Consider the following 22,064-nt stretch of genomic DNA (forward strand, 5'->3'; position numbering starts at 1 on the left):
TAATGTGATGTAAAACATATTACATTCCTGATTCTATGAGCTGCCTTTGTGCCACACCCCTCGAGGCAAGCCCAACCAAGTCCATGTTAGGGTCTTAAATTCTTAGTTCTCACACAAAAAATAATGATTTTATAGTTTTAATTGCTTTTTAAGAAGATATTTTATTAGGATGAATGAATGAACAACATTACCAAATAGCCGCTGGGCCGGCCCAGCCACTAGACTCAAAAAAAGCAAAAAAGTATCAAATTTTCAAAAGGCGCAAGCCTGGGCTGAGGCGCAAGGTGCACCCGGCGTGTGCCTTTTGAAAGGGCTACGCCTAGGACCTGGGCGAGGCACCTACCCTAAAATGGGCCTTGCCTGTGCGCTAGGCACGCTTGAGGTGCACGTTTTAAATCACTGCACAAACCAATGGGAATTACTAGAAGAGAGGAAAGAACAATCAACGAGCAACTTTATCAGATAACCAGTTAAGATCTGACCTATAAATGCCTAAAGTTGACAATTGACAGAAGAGATTGCCCTCCTAATCTTACCACCTACTCTTCTCTCTAAGCAGTGTTGCAAAGATTCAAGCTCTATAAACCGTGGGTCCAACAACAATGGTGATTCTGTTCCTGATGTCTGATTGAGAGAAAGGTTTCTAAACAAGGAGATCTGCTTGATGCCGCAACTTTCTGAAGTCAGTGATAGCAGTGATTAAATTATATACACAAGGAAGATCATGAATTCTATTTTGCTCATAATTAATGAAATACAAGAAAGAAAGTGGGAAAGAGCAAGAACGAAATCTGCACAAATAAACAGTTGATTTATTGGTGAAGCTGGGTGGAGGTTGTTGTTGGTGATTCGGCAGGATGCTCCGATAACAGCAGGCTGTCTTCTTGAGCATCTGTTGTCACAGTTCATCTCTGGAGATTGGAAATGAACCAGAAATTCTGGTGGTCGAGCTCCGAAGGTATAGAGGAGAATGGCAGTGGGATGAGTCAGTGATTGCAGAGAGAGGGAAAGAGAAAGGAGAAAGGAAAAAGAGGGAGAGCTAGAATGTGGGTCCTCTCCCCCATAATGGGTTTCATGGGCTTTTGTTGTTAATGGGTTTCATGAGTATAATGTTAATGGATCCCCATATGGGTATGGGGCCCTATTTATAATGATTTTACTTTTACAACTCCAGAATTTCCTATATTTTGTTTTTGCCTATTTTGCTCTTTAACTAATATTCCAATAATTTCTAACACTTAAATTGGTGCACACAACTTTGCTTTAGTAAATAATTGGTCTGAATTGGTCCAATCTGATTCGGGTTTATGCCAGGTCAGCTGGGTCAATGTACTTACATAAATCCACTGTCTTACACTAGTATTTTGGAACCATTAGGGTCTGGTTCGGTTGTGGGTCTAGGTAGTTTAATAAGGGTAGGGATCTGCTACCAACAAAATGCTCATAACACTGTCCCAACAACCAATTGCACCGTACATTGGGAACATCTCCCTTGTCAATCATGGGGAGATATTCCCAATGTGCGGTTGCAGCGGCTGGTTGGGACATGTTGGGAGTGTCTGGTTGGTAGCAGATTTGAACTCATTTAATAGTTAGGTCAGGATGGTTCTACACTGTTCCAAACCTGACCCAATCCATTGACAGCCGTACAGTTACCTTTTGAACAGAGCTTCCACTCAAATTCATGAAAATGTGATTCTTTGCATTGGGGTTTGAACTTATTTGGCTAGTCATAGAAGGGAAATTTTAGATTTTTGGTGCTGCTTTTTCTGCTTATCTGGTTTTCTTCAACCTAGAGTTGGAAGATCTTATGTGCTACTGATTTATTTCTCTTAGTAAAATGCTCTGATCTTGTTTCTCGTTTTTTATTTTATTTTATTTTATTGGGTTTGAAAGTTTGAATTATATTATACATTTGGTACCTGCTGGAAAGAATACTTTATTAGTGTTTTGCCTTCTCATTTTTTTTTGTTTTCCGTATTTTTTTATTACTATTTCTTATGGAAAACATTTATGCCGTTGCAGGTTGCTCCAATTACTTTTAAGGCTAAATTCCAGGCACATCTTGTCTGGACACTTGACCAGGTTAAGTTCTTCAGTTTGATTACTGCTGCTCATTTTATGAGATTGCAAAAAAATTGCCATAGAAAAATGTTAAAATGTAGGTACATTTACCTTTGCTCTTTTTTTTTCTAAGGTTTCGTTTTGTTATCTTGGATAGTAGCTCCAATTGGTTGTAGGTGCAGCCAAAATTACCTGCAATTACAAAAGAAATGTAAAGATGATAATTATAGTTAAGGGTCAATTTCTGTATGTACTACAATTCCCAGAATCAAGAATGTTATGATTGATAGTCATGCTGCTTAAGAAGTCAAATGGAGTGAGTTTCAAAACAAGATCTAGTTCCACTATAGGTATGGAGAATCACAACTATTTACTTGACCCAGAAGAGGGTTTTGACCCAGTACACATTAAAAATATACTGGAAAGACCATTTGGTTCTTGCTGCCTGCTGCTGTGTTGTGGGCCATTTGGATGGAGAGAAACAGAAGGATCTTTGAAAACAAAGCCTCTCAAATTGATGAAGATATCCAAAATATGACAAGATCTTTTCCTTGGCAATAACTTCAAATCTGTCTACAGACTAACTTTTTTGTATCTAGTAAGCTTTTGATGTTTTGTGAATGATATTACACTGTGCATTTGCTCGCTGTATTTGGAGATTCTCCCATTTACTTCACTAATCAGATTAAAATTAGCATGTTACAAGGAATGGCAAAGGACAAAAAAGACAGAAAATTGGAACAATTATAAGTCTGTAAGAAAAAGGAAGTTAAAAAGAAAGTAAGTGAAATTAAGTTTAGGGCTTGTGATGAGCATATCATAAATTAGGCACTAATGAGGGAGAAAAAGGAATTTATAAACTAGCATAAATGAGAGAAAGGATAGGTAGAGCTATAAACCATGTTAAGTGCATTAAATAGGAAGATCAAAGGTAAAAGATGAGGAAATCAGGCAAATATGGAAAAACTATTTGAACAGTTATTAAGTGAATATTGTTAAAAATAACATTTATCTTTGTAAAATTAGAATTGTTGAAGTGAAATAGGCATTAAATTAGATGAAAAGGAAAAAACGTTAGGACCCGATGGGATTCCAATAGAAGCATGGAAAGGTAGGTTTTTAATGATTAACTAAGCTATATAATAAGATAATGAAAGAAAAGAAGATGCCTAATGAACAGGGAAAGAGTAGTATGGTGCCTATATTTATGAACAAAGGTTGTATACAAAGTTATAATAACTATCATGGGATTAAACTCATGAGATGCAATATGAAACTTTGGGAGAGAATAATTGAGCACAAACTATGACATGAAACAAGTATATCAGAGAACCAGTTTGGGTTTGTTGTATTTCTTACTTTATGTGCCACAAGGGAACAAGTGTCCTTTTACCGTTTTATTGTAAAATCGCTACATATAAATTATGTGCTGGAACCAGCAGTTTATCTTTTGGCTTTCGATCAATTCTTTTCCCTCTTCTCACTTCTTTATTCCCTTGCTTTTCTGTTTTTTCTTTAATAATATGGTATCAGAGAAAAATTTCAGGGCCTGAGAATATGCTCTAATAGTAATACCATATTCTCTGATAGCACATATTCTCAACAGCAGAATTTCAGGGCCTGAGAATAGATCGAAGATGTTTGAGACAACTTTTTGGGGTTTGTTATTATTCTTTCTTGGTCATGTGCCCAGAAAAAAAAACAGTAACTATTCGAGAATATGTGGTTTGAAGATCCTTCTTTTAAGGAAAGGTTAAAGGTTTGGTGGGGAGAACTTAGACTTCTAGGAAGGGAGAAAGTAGTGTCTTTTGCCAGGAAGCTAAAGAAATTAAAGGAAAAAAAATAAAGTTTGGAATAAAGAGCAATTTGGTAGGGTAGAAGAAACAAGGAGAAAATGGCATTAAATCGAGGAGTTGGATAGGAGAGAGGCCCTCAGAATCTTGTCAGAAAAAGGAAAGGTGGAGGCAAATGTAAGAATTGGAAGAGATCTTAAGGAAGGAAGAAATTTGTTGGAAATTCTAGATGTAAATGGCTTGTGGAAGGGGATGGTAATACAAAGTTTTTCCATTCACTTGCAAATTGTAGAAGCAAAAACACCATTCTTAGTGTGGATATTGAGTGTTGGGATATAAGAGATGGTGAAGAGATCACTAGGCTGTTTGTGAACCATTTTAAAGCTCTTTTCGTAGATTTAGCTAGGGTGAGGTAAAGCTTGTCGGGTGTGGATTTGGACAGAATTTCAGAGGAACAATCCCTGATGTTAGAACGAAATTTCTCCCTTGAAGAGATTATGGAAGCTATATTTTGATGGAGAGATCCAAAGCCGCTGGTCCAGATGGTTTCTCTATGGCCTTCTACCAAGAGTGTTGGGATTTTTTGAAATTAGACCTCTTGGAAGTCTTCGATGAGTTCTTTCATAAAGGGGAGATCCCCTAGTGGTAAATGCCACATTTTTTGCATTGGTGACAAAAAAAAAGTGGGCAAAACCCCAAAATATTTCAGACCGATAAATTTAATAAGGAGTGTCTATAAAATCATTTCAAAAGTCCTGTTAGAGAAGATTAAACAAGTGCTACCTTTAGTAGTCTCACCCTTTTAGGTGCATTTATGGAAGGAAGGCAAAATTGTGGGTCAAATTCTAGTGGCTAATGAATGTTTTGTGTAAAAGAAGAGGAGAGGAGAGAGGTATTTGGTGTGCAAAGTGGATTTAGAGAAAACCTATGATCTAGTGGATTGGAAAGTTCTAGAATTACTAGAGAGGCTTGAGTTTGGAATAGAATGGAGATTATGGATTAAAGGGTGTGTCAGCTTTGTTCATTACTCAATTCTTATCAATGGTGTGGCAAAAGACTTCTTCTTGGCTAGGCGAGGAACTAAGCAAGGAGACCCCTTATCAGCCTTCCTTTTCACCCTAGTGGCAGAGGTCCTAAGTAGAATGTGGTGAAAGCAGATCTGGGGTGGAGAATTGGTAGAAATCAAGTGGTGGTCTTCCATCTCGAATTTGTTGATGACATAATTCTGTTGTGTGAGTTTGTTAATCTACACTTGGTGAGGAACCTGAAGTATTTGATTAATAACTTTGTGGGCCTGACTGGATTGGGGATTGATTGGAGTAAAAGTGGAATTGCAAGGATCAACCTGGAAAAGAGGTTGCTTCTGAGGTTTGCTGACTTACTGGGATGTGAGGTTAGGAATTGGCCTATTACTTACTCTTGCCTTTGGGAGGGAACCTTAGGTCTGATGGATTTTGGAAACTAGTAGTGCAAAGGTTTGCTAGGAAACTAGGCCATTGGAAATGGAATTCTATCTCTTTAGGTGGAAGAATCACGTTGATTAGAGCCACACTGGCCAACCTTTCCATTTACTTCCTATCCACTTTCTGTATCCTAACTAGGATAACATGGCAACTTGAGAAATTCATGAGGGACTTCCTCTGGGAACTGGGAAATGAAAAGAAGGATCGCCTGGTAAAATGGGAACAAGTTAGCAAACCTTAGGAAACATGGTGCTTGGGGCTAGGAAGCATTGCCTCTAGAAATACAACTGTACTAGGTAAGTGGTTATGTAGATTTCCATTTGAGAGAGACGGGCTATGGCACAAGGTAATAGAAAGCATTCATGGTTTGGAAGGTAATGGTCAAGATGCTAGTGCTCCACACTCCTCTTCTGTTTCTCCTTGGAAAGCTATTCATGAAGTCTACCCTTTCTTTCTTAATTCCATCAGGTTTGATGTGGGAAGGGGTGATAAAGTACAAATTTGCAAAGACTTGTAGTTAGGGGAGAATCCACTCAAAAACCAATTCCTAGACCTCTTTACTCTCTCTACTTTAAAGGGTGAAACTATGTCTAGACTAGTAACAGCTTCCCCAACTAGCTTAAGTTGGGATTTGGGCTTGAAAAGAGGGTTAAAGGTTAAAGAATGCCCTTCTTGGTCCATTTTCTTGACATTTTAGGGCAAGTGTTCATAGACCATTCCCTTGAGGACTCTAGAATTTGGGCAGCTTCACCAGATGGTCTCTTCACTTGTTCCACCTTTTTTAAAATCCTTGTTTTTCCTAACCCTCAAGGGGTGAACTTCCTGGTGGAAGAAATTTGGAGTAATCCTATCCCACCAAAAATTCAAGCTTTCTGCTGGAAAACTTTCTTTTGTAAGGTAAACACTTGTGTCATGCTGCAGGGAAGAAGGCCTTATGTTGCCTTTCTCCTCACTAGTGTTTCTTATGTAGGTGCAGTGGTGAGACTCTATCTCATTTATTAATTTCATGTCCCTTTGTGCATTGAATTTGGGAGTTTTTCTCTACTACTTTTGGGTGCAGGTGGGATCCCCCTCAAGATGTGGTGCATAGTTGCCAAGGTGATGCCTAGGCTACAAGGCACCTTGGGAGTCTCACCTCGCCTAATCGCCAAGAAGTTTTCTATAGTGTGTTATAACAAACTTTTATATTCTTAATATTTTGAGGTTATAATTATAAAATTGACATTTTTAAACTAAAATACTCATTTTGTGTATTTATATACTAATTTCTTTTTGTTATTTTCTTATTTGTTAGGGTTTAATCAACACAAACATTGCTAAATGCTGTATTGAACCCTCAAAGACTTCAAAACCTGAACCAATAAGTAAGAAAGAACATAAAATGTTGTCCAATCAACATATTTTCTTCTTTTTCTTTACTAATTTTGTGTTTTTATATACTAATTTCTTCTTCTTCTTCTTCAACCTTTTCTTTTCTTCTTTTCCTATAACAGAAATAGGTGTTCAACTCCTATATTTTTTGAATTTTCTTTTCTTTCTACTTTTTCTTCTCATGAATATGTTGGAATATGTTGATTTTCTATACTTTAACATGAAGTTTATACTTTTCTTATGAAAACTATGGATATTTATTAAGGAAATATGATTATGGAACCTAGGGAACTACCCTAGGATACATGTTTTTACTTGAAAAAAAAACTATCGCCGGCGGCTAGGCAACTAGACACCCCCTATTGCCTAGCCTCACCTTGGCGCCTTGAAAACTATGATGTGGTGGTATAGTTTAACCCTAACTTCTTGAGGCAATCATAGAAAAGAGGGAAGTTACTCTGGAGAGCCACTAAAGCAACAATTTGTTGGGTGGTTTGGGAAGAAAGGAATAATAGAATCTTCTCTAAAAAGAGCAAGTCTCTAGAGGAATTGATAGAGTGCATAAAGATAAAGGTGGCATTATGGGTAAAGACATTGGGTAGTTTCCAAATGTTCTTAGTTACTGACATCCAAAGAGCCTGAACCGAATGGCACCATTTTTGAGAGAAAATATAGGGTAAGGGTGGACTGGAAACCCCCCAAAAACAATAAAGTCAAGCTGAATTTTGATGGGAACTCAATTGGAAACCCATGGTTGGTAAAGTGGAAAAGTTTGGACAACCTGTTTTGATAAAAAAACTCTAAAAAAGAAAGAAGAAAAGAATGAGAAGAAAATGTTTCAGCTGAGAAAGAGAGAGAACAGAGATAGAAGAGAATGGGAGAAGCTCATAATTAGGTCTGGCCGCCCCTTTTCATTAGATTATATACTCATAAATAAAAGAGAGTACAAAGACAAGTATGCCCTTAGTAAGTCGGCTACTTGTGAGAACTTAAAAACACTGTTAACTTAAAACATAAACTAATGGGCCTAAAGCCCAATAACTCCCTAACTATGCTATGTAAATAAAAAACATGTTATATCAGCCCAAAACTCAACACTCCCCCTCAAGTTGGGAATAAATGTCACACATTCCCAACTTGCATAGATCATGCTCTAGCTTGTTTCTTGCAACTCCTTTTGTAAGAACATCAACAAGCTGCAAGTCAGATGCATTATATGGCAAGCAAACTTCTCCGGATGTCACCCGTTCCCTTATAGTGTCTATCCACTTCTATATGCTTCATCCTATCATGCTGAACTAGGTTGTGGGTAATGTTAATTGTTGCCTGATTGTCACAGAATAGTGTCATAGGTTCTTCGGCCTCAACTCCAATCTCCCCTAACAAGGAACGAATCCAAAGGAGCTTTGAAACGCCATGTGCCACGGCTCTGTATTCAGCTTCTGCACTTGACCTTGCCAAAACTGTCTGTTTCTTACTCTTCCATGAAACTAAATTACCTCCAACAAGAGTACAAACTCTTGATGTAGATCTCCTGTCATCTAGACATCCTGCCTAATCAGCATCTGTGTAAGCCTCTAATTTCAACTGTCCATTGTCAGCAAACAATAGGAGTATCCTGTCAATAGCCTCCCAATGCTGAACTCGTGGGGCATACATGTATTGACTTGCCACATTCACTGCATAAGAGATGTCTGGTCGTGTCATACATAAGTATAGCAACCGCCCCACTAACCTCTGATATTTTGAAACATCCTTCACTAGTTCACCCTCGGAAGCATTTATCCTATGGTTTTGATCAATAGGTGTATCAGCTGCCCTTGCCCCAAGTTTTCCTGTCTCCTGTAGTAGATCTAGAACATACTTCCTCTATGAGATGAAGATCCCATGCTTGGACCTTGCCACTTCAATGCCCAGAAAGTACTTCAGCTCCCCAAGATCCTTAATCTCAAACTCTTTGTGCAGATTCTTCTTCAAGGTATCAATCTCACTCAAATCATTTCCTGTGACTACAATGTCATCCACATACACTATCAAAACTGACACCAGTGACGCCCTCCTCTTCACAAAAGAGTATGATCAGATTGAGTTTGAGTATAGCTAAATACAACCAATGCACTTCTAAACCTGTCAAACCAAGCTCTGGGTGATTGCTTTAAACCATATAGAGATTTCTTCAACCTGCATACCTTTCCCTTTTTGACATTATTGTAGAAGTCAGCTAGAAGGTCCATATACACCTCTTCCTGCAAGTCCCCATTGAGAAAGGCATTCTTCACATCAAGTTGGAAGAGTGGCCAAGAGTATGTAGCTACTAGTGATAGAAGAGTCTGAACTGAACTCATCTTTGCCACTGGTGCAAAGGTTTCCAAGTAATCTATGCCATAAGTCTGAGTATTACCCTTTTGCAACTAGCCTCACTTTGTACCTTTCTATACTCCCATCAACCTTGTACTTCACTGTATAAACCCATTTGCATCCAACTGTCTCCTTGCCATCAAGCAAATCCACAATCTCCCATGTTTGATTTTTAATCAATGCTTTCATTTACTCCTACATAGTTGTCTTCCACTCAAGTTTGGAGAGAGCCTCACTAACAAACACTCTTGGGTATAGACACTGAGTCAAGGGAGGAAAGGAAGGCCCTGTAGGAAGGGGATAATCCACTGTATGAAAGATTGTGTGAGATGCAATGAGTAGTACACTTCCTCTTCCCTTTTCTGAGGGTAATAGGGAGATCAAGGTCATCTGCATTGGTGTTAGGAGCAGGGGTAGTAGTATCAATAGGAACTAAACCATCAGGGGGAACAAGAGGCATACCTAGGTCTGTGTCAATCGAACCTGGAATCTCCGATGAGCCGATAGGGAGTGATGTGGGTTCATCTACTATGGAATCAACCTCCCTGTGCTGTCATAGGCGTTGTCATGTAAAACACTAAGAGACAGGACGCAATGGAGGTGGCAAAGTGGGTGAGATAGGTAGGTCAGACACTGGAGTAGACAAAGGAGCTGGAATAGGAAGTGGTATAGATTGCTCACTTCCTTCTCTAAAACACTCCCCCTGAAAAGAACCCTCTAAGAAAAAAGGTGTGGACTCAAAAAAGGTGACATCCATAGTAACATACCGACTCCTGGAACTGTAGAGCTCAACATCATGCTTCTTGCTACTTCCACAATATGTCTGTTCTTCCTTTCTGCTACACCATTCTGTTGTGGAGTGTATGTACAACTGCTCTGATGGATAACTGCATGTTCCAATAGGTATGATGCCAGGTTTTTTTCAAAGTATTCCTTGGCATTGTTTGATGGAGTTGTTGAACCAAAGACGGTACCTCATCACGGGATCTCATCAAATATATCCAAGTTGACAATATCAAAAGCAGAACATCTTTTATTACTTGCTTTAAAAGGAATGTCTACAATGCTTTCCAAGTTGACAGCCCTCACACTCCAAACTGGACAAACTAACACACTTAAACAATTTGGGAAACAAAAAATGCAAAGAAGTAAAAGACAAATGTCCTAACTGATTATGCCAAAGCATAATCTGACCCACTGACTTTGACTCAGTATTCTTGCTGATATGATGAAGAGAATGGGAGAAGCTTAGAATTAGGTCTGGCCGCCCCTTTCATTAGATTATATACTCATAAATAGAGTACAAAGACAAGTATGCCCTTAGTAAGTCGGCTACTTGTGAGAACTTAAAAATACTCTTAACTTAAAACATAAACTAATGGGCCTAAGGCCCAATAACTCCCTAACTATGGTATGTAAATAAAAAACATGTTATATCAGCCCAAAACTTAACAGGCAGGAATACGAGGGGTAATCAGAAATGCTAAAAGGAGGATTTTTGCCTTATTTTCAGAGCCAATTTGTATAGGAAATTCCTTGAAGGCTGAACTGTTGGCAGTACTACAGTCCCCGGTTAGCAAAGCAGCTGGGTTAAGGTGGAAGGGGACTCAAAAGTAGTCATTCTCTTGGGTAAACTGCAACAGACATACTCCCTGGACTCTCAAACATGTGATAAGGGAAATAGAGTAGATTGCTATGGATATAGAGGCTGGGATTTAAATGGTTTAAAAGAAGGGCAACTGGATTACCTGATTCCCCAATCAAGGGATTATGAGGCAGCAACTGTTTTGGGCTTCTATGTAATTGGGGTTTGAAAATTGGGAATGACTTTCCTGTCATCAAGCTGTATTAATTAACTTTCCAATTGAATCTAATAAATAAACATATTTTCTTCTGATCAAAAAATAAACATCAAATTGATGGTTCCTCCATCATCTGCCCATTTGAAGACAGTCCAATGATCTGGATCGTAGTTGGTATGTTACGTGACAGTGTAGAAATATATTTTGGTGCATTGCATACTAGGAAAGATGGATATACACCATCAAATACACATTAATCCTACCTCCAAAACAAAGGTTCATTTTTTGGTTCTATTCTTCTAGAACCATTAGATCCATTAGATCTACATCTAGATGTTAATCTGTGTAATAATGAGCCAATCATCAGAAAACATTTATTTTAAATTTGACCATTGGATGAGAAATCAGTATAGTAGGGTGATGTCACATTGAATATAGACATTTCATTTAGGCTAAGTTTAGGAGTGCTTAAAAATAAGTGCTTATTCAATAATAAGCACTTATTTTGGGCCAGGACCACACCAATAATAAGCACTTATTTGCATTTGAGAAATAAGCACGGAATAAGAGCTTATTCTGATTTCTGAGAATAAGCATTTATTTGAGAAGCCCAAATTTTGGGCTTATTTTAAGTGCTTTTTTCCTTTCTGGTCTATCTTGGCCCGCCATGTCATTTAAGTGCTTTTTCACCAAACGCTCATAAATGCTTATTAAAATAAACACTTGTTTTTAAGCACTTATTCAATAAGCATTTATATTTCAAACTTGGCCTTAATTGTTTCCGGTAGCAATGTCAATAACACAACACTGCTCAAAACACTTGTTGAACATCTAATCAGCATAAGTATCAACCAAACAAGTTTCATATCAAAACACTTATGTTGGCATTTTCACATGAAATGCCATTGCCTCTCTAAACGTTTAAACCTGAAATGGCAATGGTACCAAACACAAGCTCAATGGTCAAGTGTTTTGAAAGCAATGCATATCATGTAGGAGGATACTTAGAGTCAATAATTGTAACATATTCAAATAGATATTTGTAATAACTTATTTACAAGGATCAAAATTTCGCAATATATCAGCCAATATACTTATCGTATTGGCAGGCCACCAATACTACAAATAAGGGTCTTTTGGGGTTTTGACCAATTTCAGGGCGTAGGCAGGCTTAAGACCAACCCCCCTGTCCAATTTTGAAAAGAAAAGCTATAAAAAAATTATGGTCAGTTGAAACACTTGATACATAGGTTCGGCAAATATCTACCTTTCTCAAATTGGAATATCTGTTTTTAATACTTTTTTCTTACAGCTAGTTCTGTTCTTGATAATAAATAACCTTCTCAAACTTGACTGACTATTACAAAAGCTTGGTGAAGGAATTACAATTTCTTCAGTCTGGTTCTTCTATTTGATTTCATTATTTATTTCATAGAGAGAGACTTAAAAGTTTAATTAGTAGTAGACTCTGTACAAAGCTAACAAATGCTGTTTCATTCCCTCATCCAACACATTGATGATTCTTTGTCAAATATCTTTTAAGTCTCCCATTTATTTCTAATATTATATGCTTCAGGTTAAGAAAAACATTGAGGACAAAACATACCAACATGTAGATGCCCGCTCGAAGGCCAGGTAGTGAAGCCGTTTATTGAATCATCATTATACCAATTATCCATTTATGCTTTATCGAGATATCTGTCTCATCTTTCTTTGTTTAATATACTGACCATTTCTGTGAGAAATTGCACTTATGTGATATTATGTTTACTATCCCGGATTCCTGGTTAGTGTCAGTTTAATTTTCGACCACCACTATGCAACCTTCATTATTTAGTATAACAATTATTTATCAGTTGAAATTGTTTTATTAATGTTTATACTCATTAACTTAATCCTAAACTTGGAATCCTAGGAAACATAGTGAAATTATCTTTTACATCTTTCATGCCTGTAGAAAAGGAGTTCAGATTGATACCTAACCAGAAAATTCGTTCTCAGACATAGCTAGGAAAGGGTTAGTTGACATATTGGGGGTTCTTCGCTTGAGAGTAATACTTCTATGGGCTGGTTTCTGTACGTATTTTGTTTTTTTTTTATGGTGTTGGCTCCTTGTTTTCTAATCCATAGGTCTTTTTTTTTTCCCTTAATCACTATCACAAAATTCATTAATGATAAAAAATGAGTTTTTTCTACCAGTACTGAACATAAAAAGGAAACTCCATTATAGAACATAAAAAGGAAAGCACACTCCAAAACTGTAGGAGGAAGCTCCATTAGAGAACATAAAAACGAAAGCACACTCCAAAACCACAAACAGTTTCAAACCTTGCCATTCTAAATAACTCAATCCATCCAAGGGTGTGATAGATATTGGGAAACTACTATTTTTTTCTACCAGTACTGAAGATAGATGGTCTTCCAGAAACATATGAATCTTCAGTAGTCATCTTGCCTTAACACAAACGTTTCAATGGTTCCAACTAGTACAGGTTTTTTTTTTTTTTTTTTGATCAATAACAGCCTTGGAAGCATGAATCTACAAGCCACAAAAGATTTGTTGGAAGAAGAAAGTTTAAACACAGCTATTCTTTTCCTGGAAGAGGAAGCTTCTGCACCGGAAGGCTTTGGGAATGAGGAACGTAAGAGCGTAGATGTTGAGGTTGAACAATCAAGGATTATAACAGATTAACAGTCACTGTGTCACATAAGGGTAAGGCGAACCTAGCAGCAACTATAGAGGATGATCAAGGTACAACTATTCCGGCAACCAAATCCCTTCCAGAAATCAACTATTAAAGGCGTTCAGTCTGGAGGGGCAGGAACCATATCTGCAGGTTTATGAAGAGGCACACACACAGGATAACCTAGAAAAGGTTTCTTTGTACACAGGGGTTGACAAGGTGTTGATTGAACCAAGTACATCCACAACTGAATCTGCCAGAGGGAATGGTCCTTGTCCAGAATTCTATTACTGATGCCCCAACACAAGTCCTAGCCCATTCATCTCCTGCCAGGCCAGGTATGTTTGTCCATTCGGGTTTTGATACTAACTTGGGTTCAATGCCTGAAGTAGGTACCCTGGCATCCCAATTGGACAGAACAGCTGGAGGTGAGGGAGTGGAGGTGGAAGGGGTTGAATTTGAAATAAAGGAACTTCTTTATTGAGAAAAGGACAAGTGAAGCAACTAGAGAGCATCTGCGAGCAAATCTGTGCCTTGTTGGAAGAGTATAAGCAGAAAGAAGATCAAGAGTGCAGGAGAAGAACCATTTAATAAAAGCAGGAAGAAAATGAAAAGATCAAAAGTAGAAAGACTACTCTCAGACATTGAAGGGGATTTAGAATTCAGTGGAAGAGGGGAGAGGGAGAAGGCTCCTAAGTGAAGGACAAAGGGTGTTCGAAGGGTGTCATTCTACAACTATGTTGATGAAGATCATTAGCTGGAATGTGAGAAGTCTAGGAAGTGCGAGGTAGAGAAGGTTGATAAAGAATTTGTGGAGGGAAAAAGGCCTGACATTGTATTGATACAGGAAACCAAAGTAACAGATCTAGATAGAAGATGGGTAAGAAGTGTGTGGAAAGCAAGAGGTGTGAATTGGTGCTCAACTCCCTCTTGGGGAGCCTCTGGGGTATAGTTACTCTTTGGAGAGAGGATGTGGTAGAACCATTAGAGGAACTGATAAGTAGTTTTTCTGTCTCTTTAAAGTTCAGGATGGTGGAGGATGGTTTTACTTGGGTGTTAAACCCATGTGTATGGGCCAAAATAATTATAGAGAGAGAATGAATTGTGGGAAGAGCTTCATGGAATTCAAGGGTTATGGGAAGGTCCTTGGTGCTTGGGTGGAGACCTCAATGTAATAAGGTTCCTAAATGAGTCAAACAATCCCTAGCAGTCTATCACAACTAGCATGAGGAGGTTTAATGACTATCAATAATTGTGATCTAAAGGAATTCCCTTTTCTAAAGCCAACTTTACTTGGTCAAACTTCGAGGAGAACCTATCTTGCTCAAAATTAGATAAAGTTCCTTTTCAATGAAATCTGGGAAGCAAAATGGAGGGGTTTGCTGGCTAAAGCTTTGCTTAGAGTTACCGAGAAACTTTTGGGTTTGGACCTAGACCTTTTAGGTTTGAAAACATGTGACTAACACACCCGGACTTTGTGCCTAAGGTTTTCAGAACTGATGACAGCAGTCTATGGAGTAGAGAAAGCTAAAGAAATGGGGATTGATAGGCTGATTATTGAAGGTGATTCAAAAGTAGTTGTGGGTTGGCTGAAAAAGGGGGAAGGTGTCATATGGAAGTTAAGGAATGAGTTCAGGCACTTCAAGCAGATTCCTAAAGACATGATGATCCAAATCAGGCGGATTAGAACATCTACAAACAGTATGGCTGATGGTCTAGCAAAGCAAGGAATTCAGAGACAACCTATGTTCTGGGCAGTTATGTAAATAGTGAATGGTTTCTGTTTGGGCTTTTTGTTTTTGCCCACAACTCCTTATTGTATTTCTTATTTTTAAACTAATGAATCAATTTTTGTGTTGCTGATAAAAAAAAGGTTTAAATAAGTGATACCTTTAGTAGTCTCACCCTTTCGAGGCGCATTTGTGGAAAGTGGACTTAGAGAAAGCCTATGATCTAGTGAATTGGAGAATTCTTCTATAATTACTAGAGAGGCTTGGATTTGAAGCAAAATGGAGATTATGGATTAAAGGGTGTGTCATCTCTGTTCATTACTCAATTCTTATCAGTTGTGTAGTAAAAGACTTATTCCTGACTAGGCTAGGAATTAGACAAGGAGACCCCTTATCACTCTTCCTTTTCACCCTAGTGGCAGAGGGCCTAAGTAGAATGGCGGTGAAAGCAGATCATCTACAAGACCTTTTTAAGGGATGGAGAATTGTTAGAAATCAAGTGGTGGTCCCTCATCTCCAATTTGCTGACGACACAATTCTATTCTGTGAGGACATTAACCTACAATTGGTGAGAAACCTAAAGGATTTCGTTGATAACTTTGTGGGCCTGACTGGATTGAGGATTAATTGGAGTAAAAGCGGAATTGCGGCGATCAACCTAGAAGAGAGGGAGCTTTTGAGCTTTTCTGACTTATTGGGTTGTGAGGTTACAAACTGGCCTATTAGGCCCCATTTGGTATCAATTCTGGGGATTCTCATTCTCAGAATCCTTTCAAAAAAGAATGGATCCTGAGAATTTTCATTCAGATAATCACCAGTCTTGTTTGGCACAGTCATTTGATTCCTGTTTCTCAAAAACAGAATCACGTTTGGCAGCAATCAATTTCTTGAAATCAATTCTCTGACCGATTGAGTGCTTACATTTTATTCAAAGTGGGGAAGCTGTTCATTAAGCCTTGTAGCAACAACATAGCTAGTATACGCTCCTAAAGTTCACATGGATAAACACTCATTCCTTGACACAATAAATATATAAATAAAAATGTCACATGGCTGATTTTAGTGTTAATAATTTAAAACTGTGCAACCACTTCCAATAAAGAGCTTCCTTCCCATTCTTTTTATGGTGTACATAGAGGTAGGAAATGAGAATTATGTAGATTTGGTATAAAACTTAAATTAAGGTGATTAGATCCTTCACCACACAATAAGCCTACTGTGTGAAAAGAACTCTGATATGCTGAAAACTTACAGAAAGGTTACAATGGCACTAGAAAGAACAAGAAACCTGGAGAGAACTATAATCAAGCATTTTATGTTTACTTGATGGAAGATTATTCTGAGACAAAAGGATTAAGAATCTATTGAGAACCCCAGCAAGATCCCACTGCAACCCTCAACCAAAATTAACCAGTTCCTGACAAACCAGGATTACCAAACATCAGCTATGCAGTGGGGTACCACAATCACCAAATAAAAGATACAAGAGCATCCGGTACATAGGAAATGTAAGTCTCATTGCTGAGGCCAAATGTTGAATTCAAAAATAGTTAAAAAAGTGATTTCAATATTTAGGTCAATTCAGTCAATGGGCAAAGATCTAAGAAAATAATTAAGTACAAACAGGTGCAGCATGCTAAAATGAAGAATTATCAATCACATAACAAATCAGATAAAGAAGGGCACAAGGCTAAGAACAGTCTTCTATGACTCCGAAGTGTGGGCACATGGCTGGAAAGGTTCTGGTTTCAGTAAGTGAGCACGTCAATAGGCTCGTTGCAGCCAGATTGCAGTTTGATATCATGGGGGTCGAAACCGTGTTGGTGGCTCATACTGATGCTGTTGCTGCTAATTTGATTCAGACCAATGTTGATACCTGAGACCATCAGTTCATATTGGAAGCAACTAACCCCAATTTTAAAGGTAAGAGCATAGCCACGATTCTTGGTGAAGCTATGTCTGTCGGAAAGACTGGACCTGATGAGGACAATTGGTTATTGATGGCCCGATTGAAGACCTTCTCTGAATGCATAGTGGACGAGATTAAGAACTTGAACAATGGGGAAAAAGAGAAACAGAGGAGATTGCTGCAATCCAAAACAATGAAAAGAAAAAACAAAACGCATTGCTGCAAGCCATGCACCTGTGTAGATGGGAGAACAGATAGAGCCGTTGGAGTCCTTGGGAAGGAGAAAGACGTTGGAGAGGGTTTCCAACATTTTAGGGCATTTTACTCAATCAAGATATACATTTGATATAGAATGACACAATTACCCACACTTGCACATGGGACTATTGCACATGTGTTCATTATTTACTATAGGACGTAGCGAGAATTGTGATTCTCCAAAGTGAAAAATTTTCACTTTGGAGAATAGTGCCTTTAAACAGAAATTCTCATCCTAAAAAAAGAGAAAGTACAAATACTCTGTCCCAAACAAGATTCTCATCCAAAGAATCCCCAGAATCACCAAAATTGATTTTTTGGAGTGATGCCAAATGGGGCCTTACTTAGGCTTGCCTTTGGGAGAGAACCCTAGTAGTGATGGATTTTGGAAGCCAGTAGTGGAGAGGTTTGCTAGGAAGCTAACCCTATGGAAACAGAACTACATCTCTCTAGGTGGAAGAATCACATTGATTAGAACACTAACCAATCTTCCCATTTACCTCCCATCCACTTTTTGTATCCCAACTTGGACAGTAGGGCAACTTGAGAAATTCATGAGGGACTTCCTCTGGGAAGCTAGTGATGAAAAAAAGGATCACCTGGTAAAATGGGAAGCAGTTAGCAAAACCCAAGGGAAAAGGGGGCCTAGGGCTAGGAAACATTGCCTTAAAAAATATTGCTTTACTAGGTAACTGTTTATGAAGATTTCATTTTGAGAGAGACTAGCTGTGGCACAAGGTAATAGAAATCATTCATGGGCTGGAAGGTAATGGCCGGGATGCTTTGCTCCGCAGTCTTCTTCAGCTTCTCCTTAGAAAGCTATATATTAAGTCTCCAGTTAGCAAAGCAACTGGGTGTCAGACGGGTTGAAGTGGAAGGGGACTCAAAAGTAGATATCTCATGGACAAACTGAAACAGATGTACTCCCTGGACTCTCAGTCATAAGTGGAACAGATTGCTATGGACATAGAGGCTGAATTTAAATGGGTTAGCTGATTTCCTTGCCAAACAAGGGGTTATGAGGCAGTGACTGTTTTGGGCTTCTATGTAATTGGGGTTTGAAAATTGGGGATGACTTTCTTGTCATCAAACTGTATTGATTAATGCTCTAATTGAATCTAATAAATAAACCTACTTTCTTCTGATCAAGAAAAGATAATGAACACCATATGAAGATTTCTCATTTCTCTCTACTCTTTGGTTTTCTCATATACTTGTTTCATGTCATAACCTTTGCTTATTTATTCTCTTCCAATGATTCATATTATGGTTCTTGACTTTAATCCCATGACAATTATTACAACTGAGTAAATTGCTTTTGATGACTTTGAATTTACTACATTGCCCCTTCATTGCGATTTTCTTAATAAAAAGTAAGTGTTTGTGTGCAGAATAAAATGGGGAAATAATTTAACCAAGAAAAAGAAAAGCTTGTTGAATAAAAGAATAAAAAGGTGTGTTCTAATGTAATTCTGGAAGAACGAAAAGAAGTCAATTAGGCTTCGAAGAGAAGAAGAGAGAAGAGAAAGAAGAGAAGAAAGAGAAAAGGGGTTCGGTTAGATTAATTATGCTGCCCCACTAAATATTATATATATATATATATATTCATGTCCTTACAAAAGGAGTTGCTGTAATACCCCTACTTAAAACAAAAGAAAAATAAACAAAAAATAAACAAGGCCCAACTAGCCCAACCACCAAGACTAACATAAGGAAATAAATAATAAAATAAAGTGTGGGGCTGGAACCACACACACACTAATGACCTACTAACTATATCTACACTCCCCCTCATGTTGGGAGTAGATATTTGTCATTCCCAACTTGCGTAAATCTATCTCCAACTTGATTTTTGTGACTGCTTTAGTAAAGAGATCAGCTAATTGCATGTTTGAGGCAATATAAGGAAGACACTTCTTGAGATGTAACTCGCTCTCGGATAAAATGTCTGTCCACCTCGATATGCTTAGTCCTGTCATGCTGTATTGGGTTGTGGGCAATATTAATTGCAGCTTGATTATCGCAGTACAACATCAGAGGGTTCTCATAATAAATTTCCAGTTCATCAAGCAAAAATTTCAGCCATAGCACTTCTGCAACACCATTGGCCATGGACCTATATTCAACTTCGACACTAGAGCGAGCAACAACATTTTGTTTCTTACTTCTCCAGGAAACAATATTTCCCCCCACAAATGCACAATACCCAGAGGTAGACCTTCTGTCATCAATACATCCATTCCAATCAGCATCTGTATATACTTCTATTTTCATGTGACCACTATTCTTGAAGAGTATATCGCAAGAAGGTGAGTGGTTCTAGGAGAATGCATGTACTGGCTAATAACACTAACATCATATCACTTCATGTTACCACAATGTCATCCACATAGACAACAAGTAGGGTCAGGGAAGAGTCTGTCTTCTTAAAGAAGATAGTGTGATCTGACTGAGCATGTATGTAACCAAATTTTTCCAAAGCCAGTTTAAACCTATCAAACCAAGCTCTTGGAGATTGTTTCAACCCATATAAAGCCTTTTTTAGGCGGCAAACTTTCTTTCCTGCTTTTGTATTGTAAAAACCAGGGGGTAACTCCATGTACACGTCTTCTTGCAAGTCTCCATTGAGGAATGCATTCTTAACATCCATCTGAAATAGTGGCCATAAAAAATTTGCAGCAATGGATAGTAGGACTCTGACAATGTTCATCTTGGCAACTGGTGCAAAGGTTTCCATATAGTCTATGCCGTTTGTGTGAATCCCTTTGCAACCAATCTGGCCTTATACCTCTCTACAGAACCATCAGCATTATATTTCACAGTACATTGAAGGGACAGGAGGTCCATCATATGGATGGCCGAACCTTGTAGGGAGGTTGGTGAAATTTCAAAAAATTTTCTTTTTCTCCCATCCGGAATCATATTCCCTGATTTAGAAAACTGCATTTTCAAGGTTCGTTCCTGAAACAAAACTGGACCAGATCTGAAACCAAAAGAGGGAGAGGGATATACCTGATACAGAATCAAAATGAACTCCCAATGTAGGTGTTCACGCCCAAAGAGGATACCAAATCCGCCTCCACTAAAGATGACACAGCTTAGGGTGAGGTAGGATCAGCAAGTGGTTCTTCAGCAAGAACCTCAGATTCTTCAGCAAGAACCTCAGATTCTTCAGCAAGAATCGAATAGGGTAGTGAGCACAACTTCAAAATTGTTTCTTCCACCAAGAAACAATATCAAGATCGAATCTTGATAACTCCAAGAAGTGGAGATCGAACAGGGTAGGGCGACAAGAGCAGAGAGAGAGAACTGGAAGCAGAAAGAAGTCAAATTGTAGATGTGTTTTTTAGTTTGCCCTCCTCTTTATATATATAACCCTTAAAGAGTCAATCTCCTAATCTAATTAGGAGTTTCTTGATCCAAATCTTTATTTGGATTTGAACTCTTTAAGTGATAAGGATAATCCCTTATCTTATCTGCAGATCAAGACCAGCTACTCCTAATCAAATTAGAAGTTTCCTGATCTAAATCTCTATTTGGATCTGGACTCTTTAAGTGGATAAGAGTTATCCTCTTATCCTTATCTGTTAATCCATACCTAGATTTACCTGTATTTAATTAATCCAATTAATCTAGTTCGAAATGGGCTTTAGGCCCATTAAACTTTCAAAATCACTTCCTTTTTAATGCTGGCTAGCTTGGCTCTCTTTGTATGGCATGGGACCTTATCATTGATCTCCACATCAGCCACATGGGTTCAATCTAGCATTTGTTACAAGGTTTGGCCGAATTCACTACTGAATACAGTGAACCCCTGAGTCCATCAGTATGGGTTCTTAATGAGCCTAACATTTACACTAAATGGTCCTTGGGTCCAACCATCTTATGAAGGCCCAAGGACTATGGGCAGATGTGAGATTAGCCCATCAGGTTTATTATCCCTAAATGGTCTTACACTTAATATCATATAAATATGTTTTGCAAAACAAATTTCAAAACTTTGAAATCAATTGCCGGTAATTTTAGGTTTCCATCAGAGAGTGCATTCCCCGATCATTCACTTTGTCCGACAAAGAGGCTGATCTTGTCACTATGATCACCCACTCAAGTGAATTTTCTAGCTGCCCCAACATACCTAGGTTTTGACCCCCTCTAAGGATCTCACTAATTGGCATATCAAAGACAGTTTAATCCGACACCTAGTGCAGTACCATAATCGAGTCTAGGGGTCAGGTGTAACATTTCAGGTTTGCCCATCTATCTCCAAGGTCCAGGGCAATACTGGAATTTGGTCCGGTTCAGGGTTTCAGGCAAACCCACATTGCATGTACCTCAGGTCTCACCCTGGCAGCTGAGACAAGCCATCACCCCAACCAACTTGGTGGCACATTAGTGTCAGCCTTGGCAGGATAAATCTCCCCAGATCTATCCAACGACTGTGAAGATTCTAAACTAACACGAGTCTCATAAGTGTCCAATTTAAGGATATTATTACACAGAAATACACCAATATAACATGAATCAAATATGTACTTTATTCATTTACAATAAATGTCATAATGTACATCAAGCTGATTGGAGCTAAGGGCATACAATGTCTAACATAAATACCCATCTGGATCCAACAGGTTT

General features: G+C 38.3%; 1 protein-coding gene across 1 annotated transcript in view; it reads left to right on the forward strand.

The window, feature by feature from the left end:
- LOC104587862 (thiosulfate/3-mercaptopyruvate sulfurtransferase 1, mitochondrial-like) overlaps positions 1 to 22,064 on the forward strand; it is a 58,545-nt gene that overhangs the window by 16,264 nt on the left and 20,217 nt on the right. The window contains exons 7-8 of the mRNA XM_010245614.3: positions 2,026 to 2,085; positions 12,428 to 12,486. Coding sequence (XP_010243916.1) covers positions 2,026 to 2,085; positions 12,428 to 12,486 — 119 coding nt within the window. The remainder of the gene's footprint in view (positions 1 to 2,025; positions 2,086 to 12,427; positions 12,487 to 22,064) is intronic.

This window comes from Nelumbo nucifera, chromosome 7, assembly GCF_055504915.1.
Source record: "Nelumbo nucifera cultivar China Antique chromosome 7, China Antique-T2T, whole genome shotgun sequence".
Classification (NCBI taxonomy): Eukaryota; Viridiplantae; Streptophyta; class Magnoliopsida; order Proteales; family Nelumbonaceae; genus Nelumbo; species Nelumbo nucifera.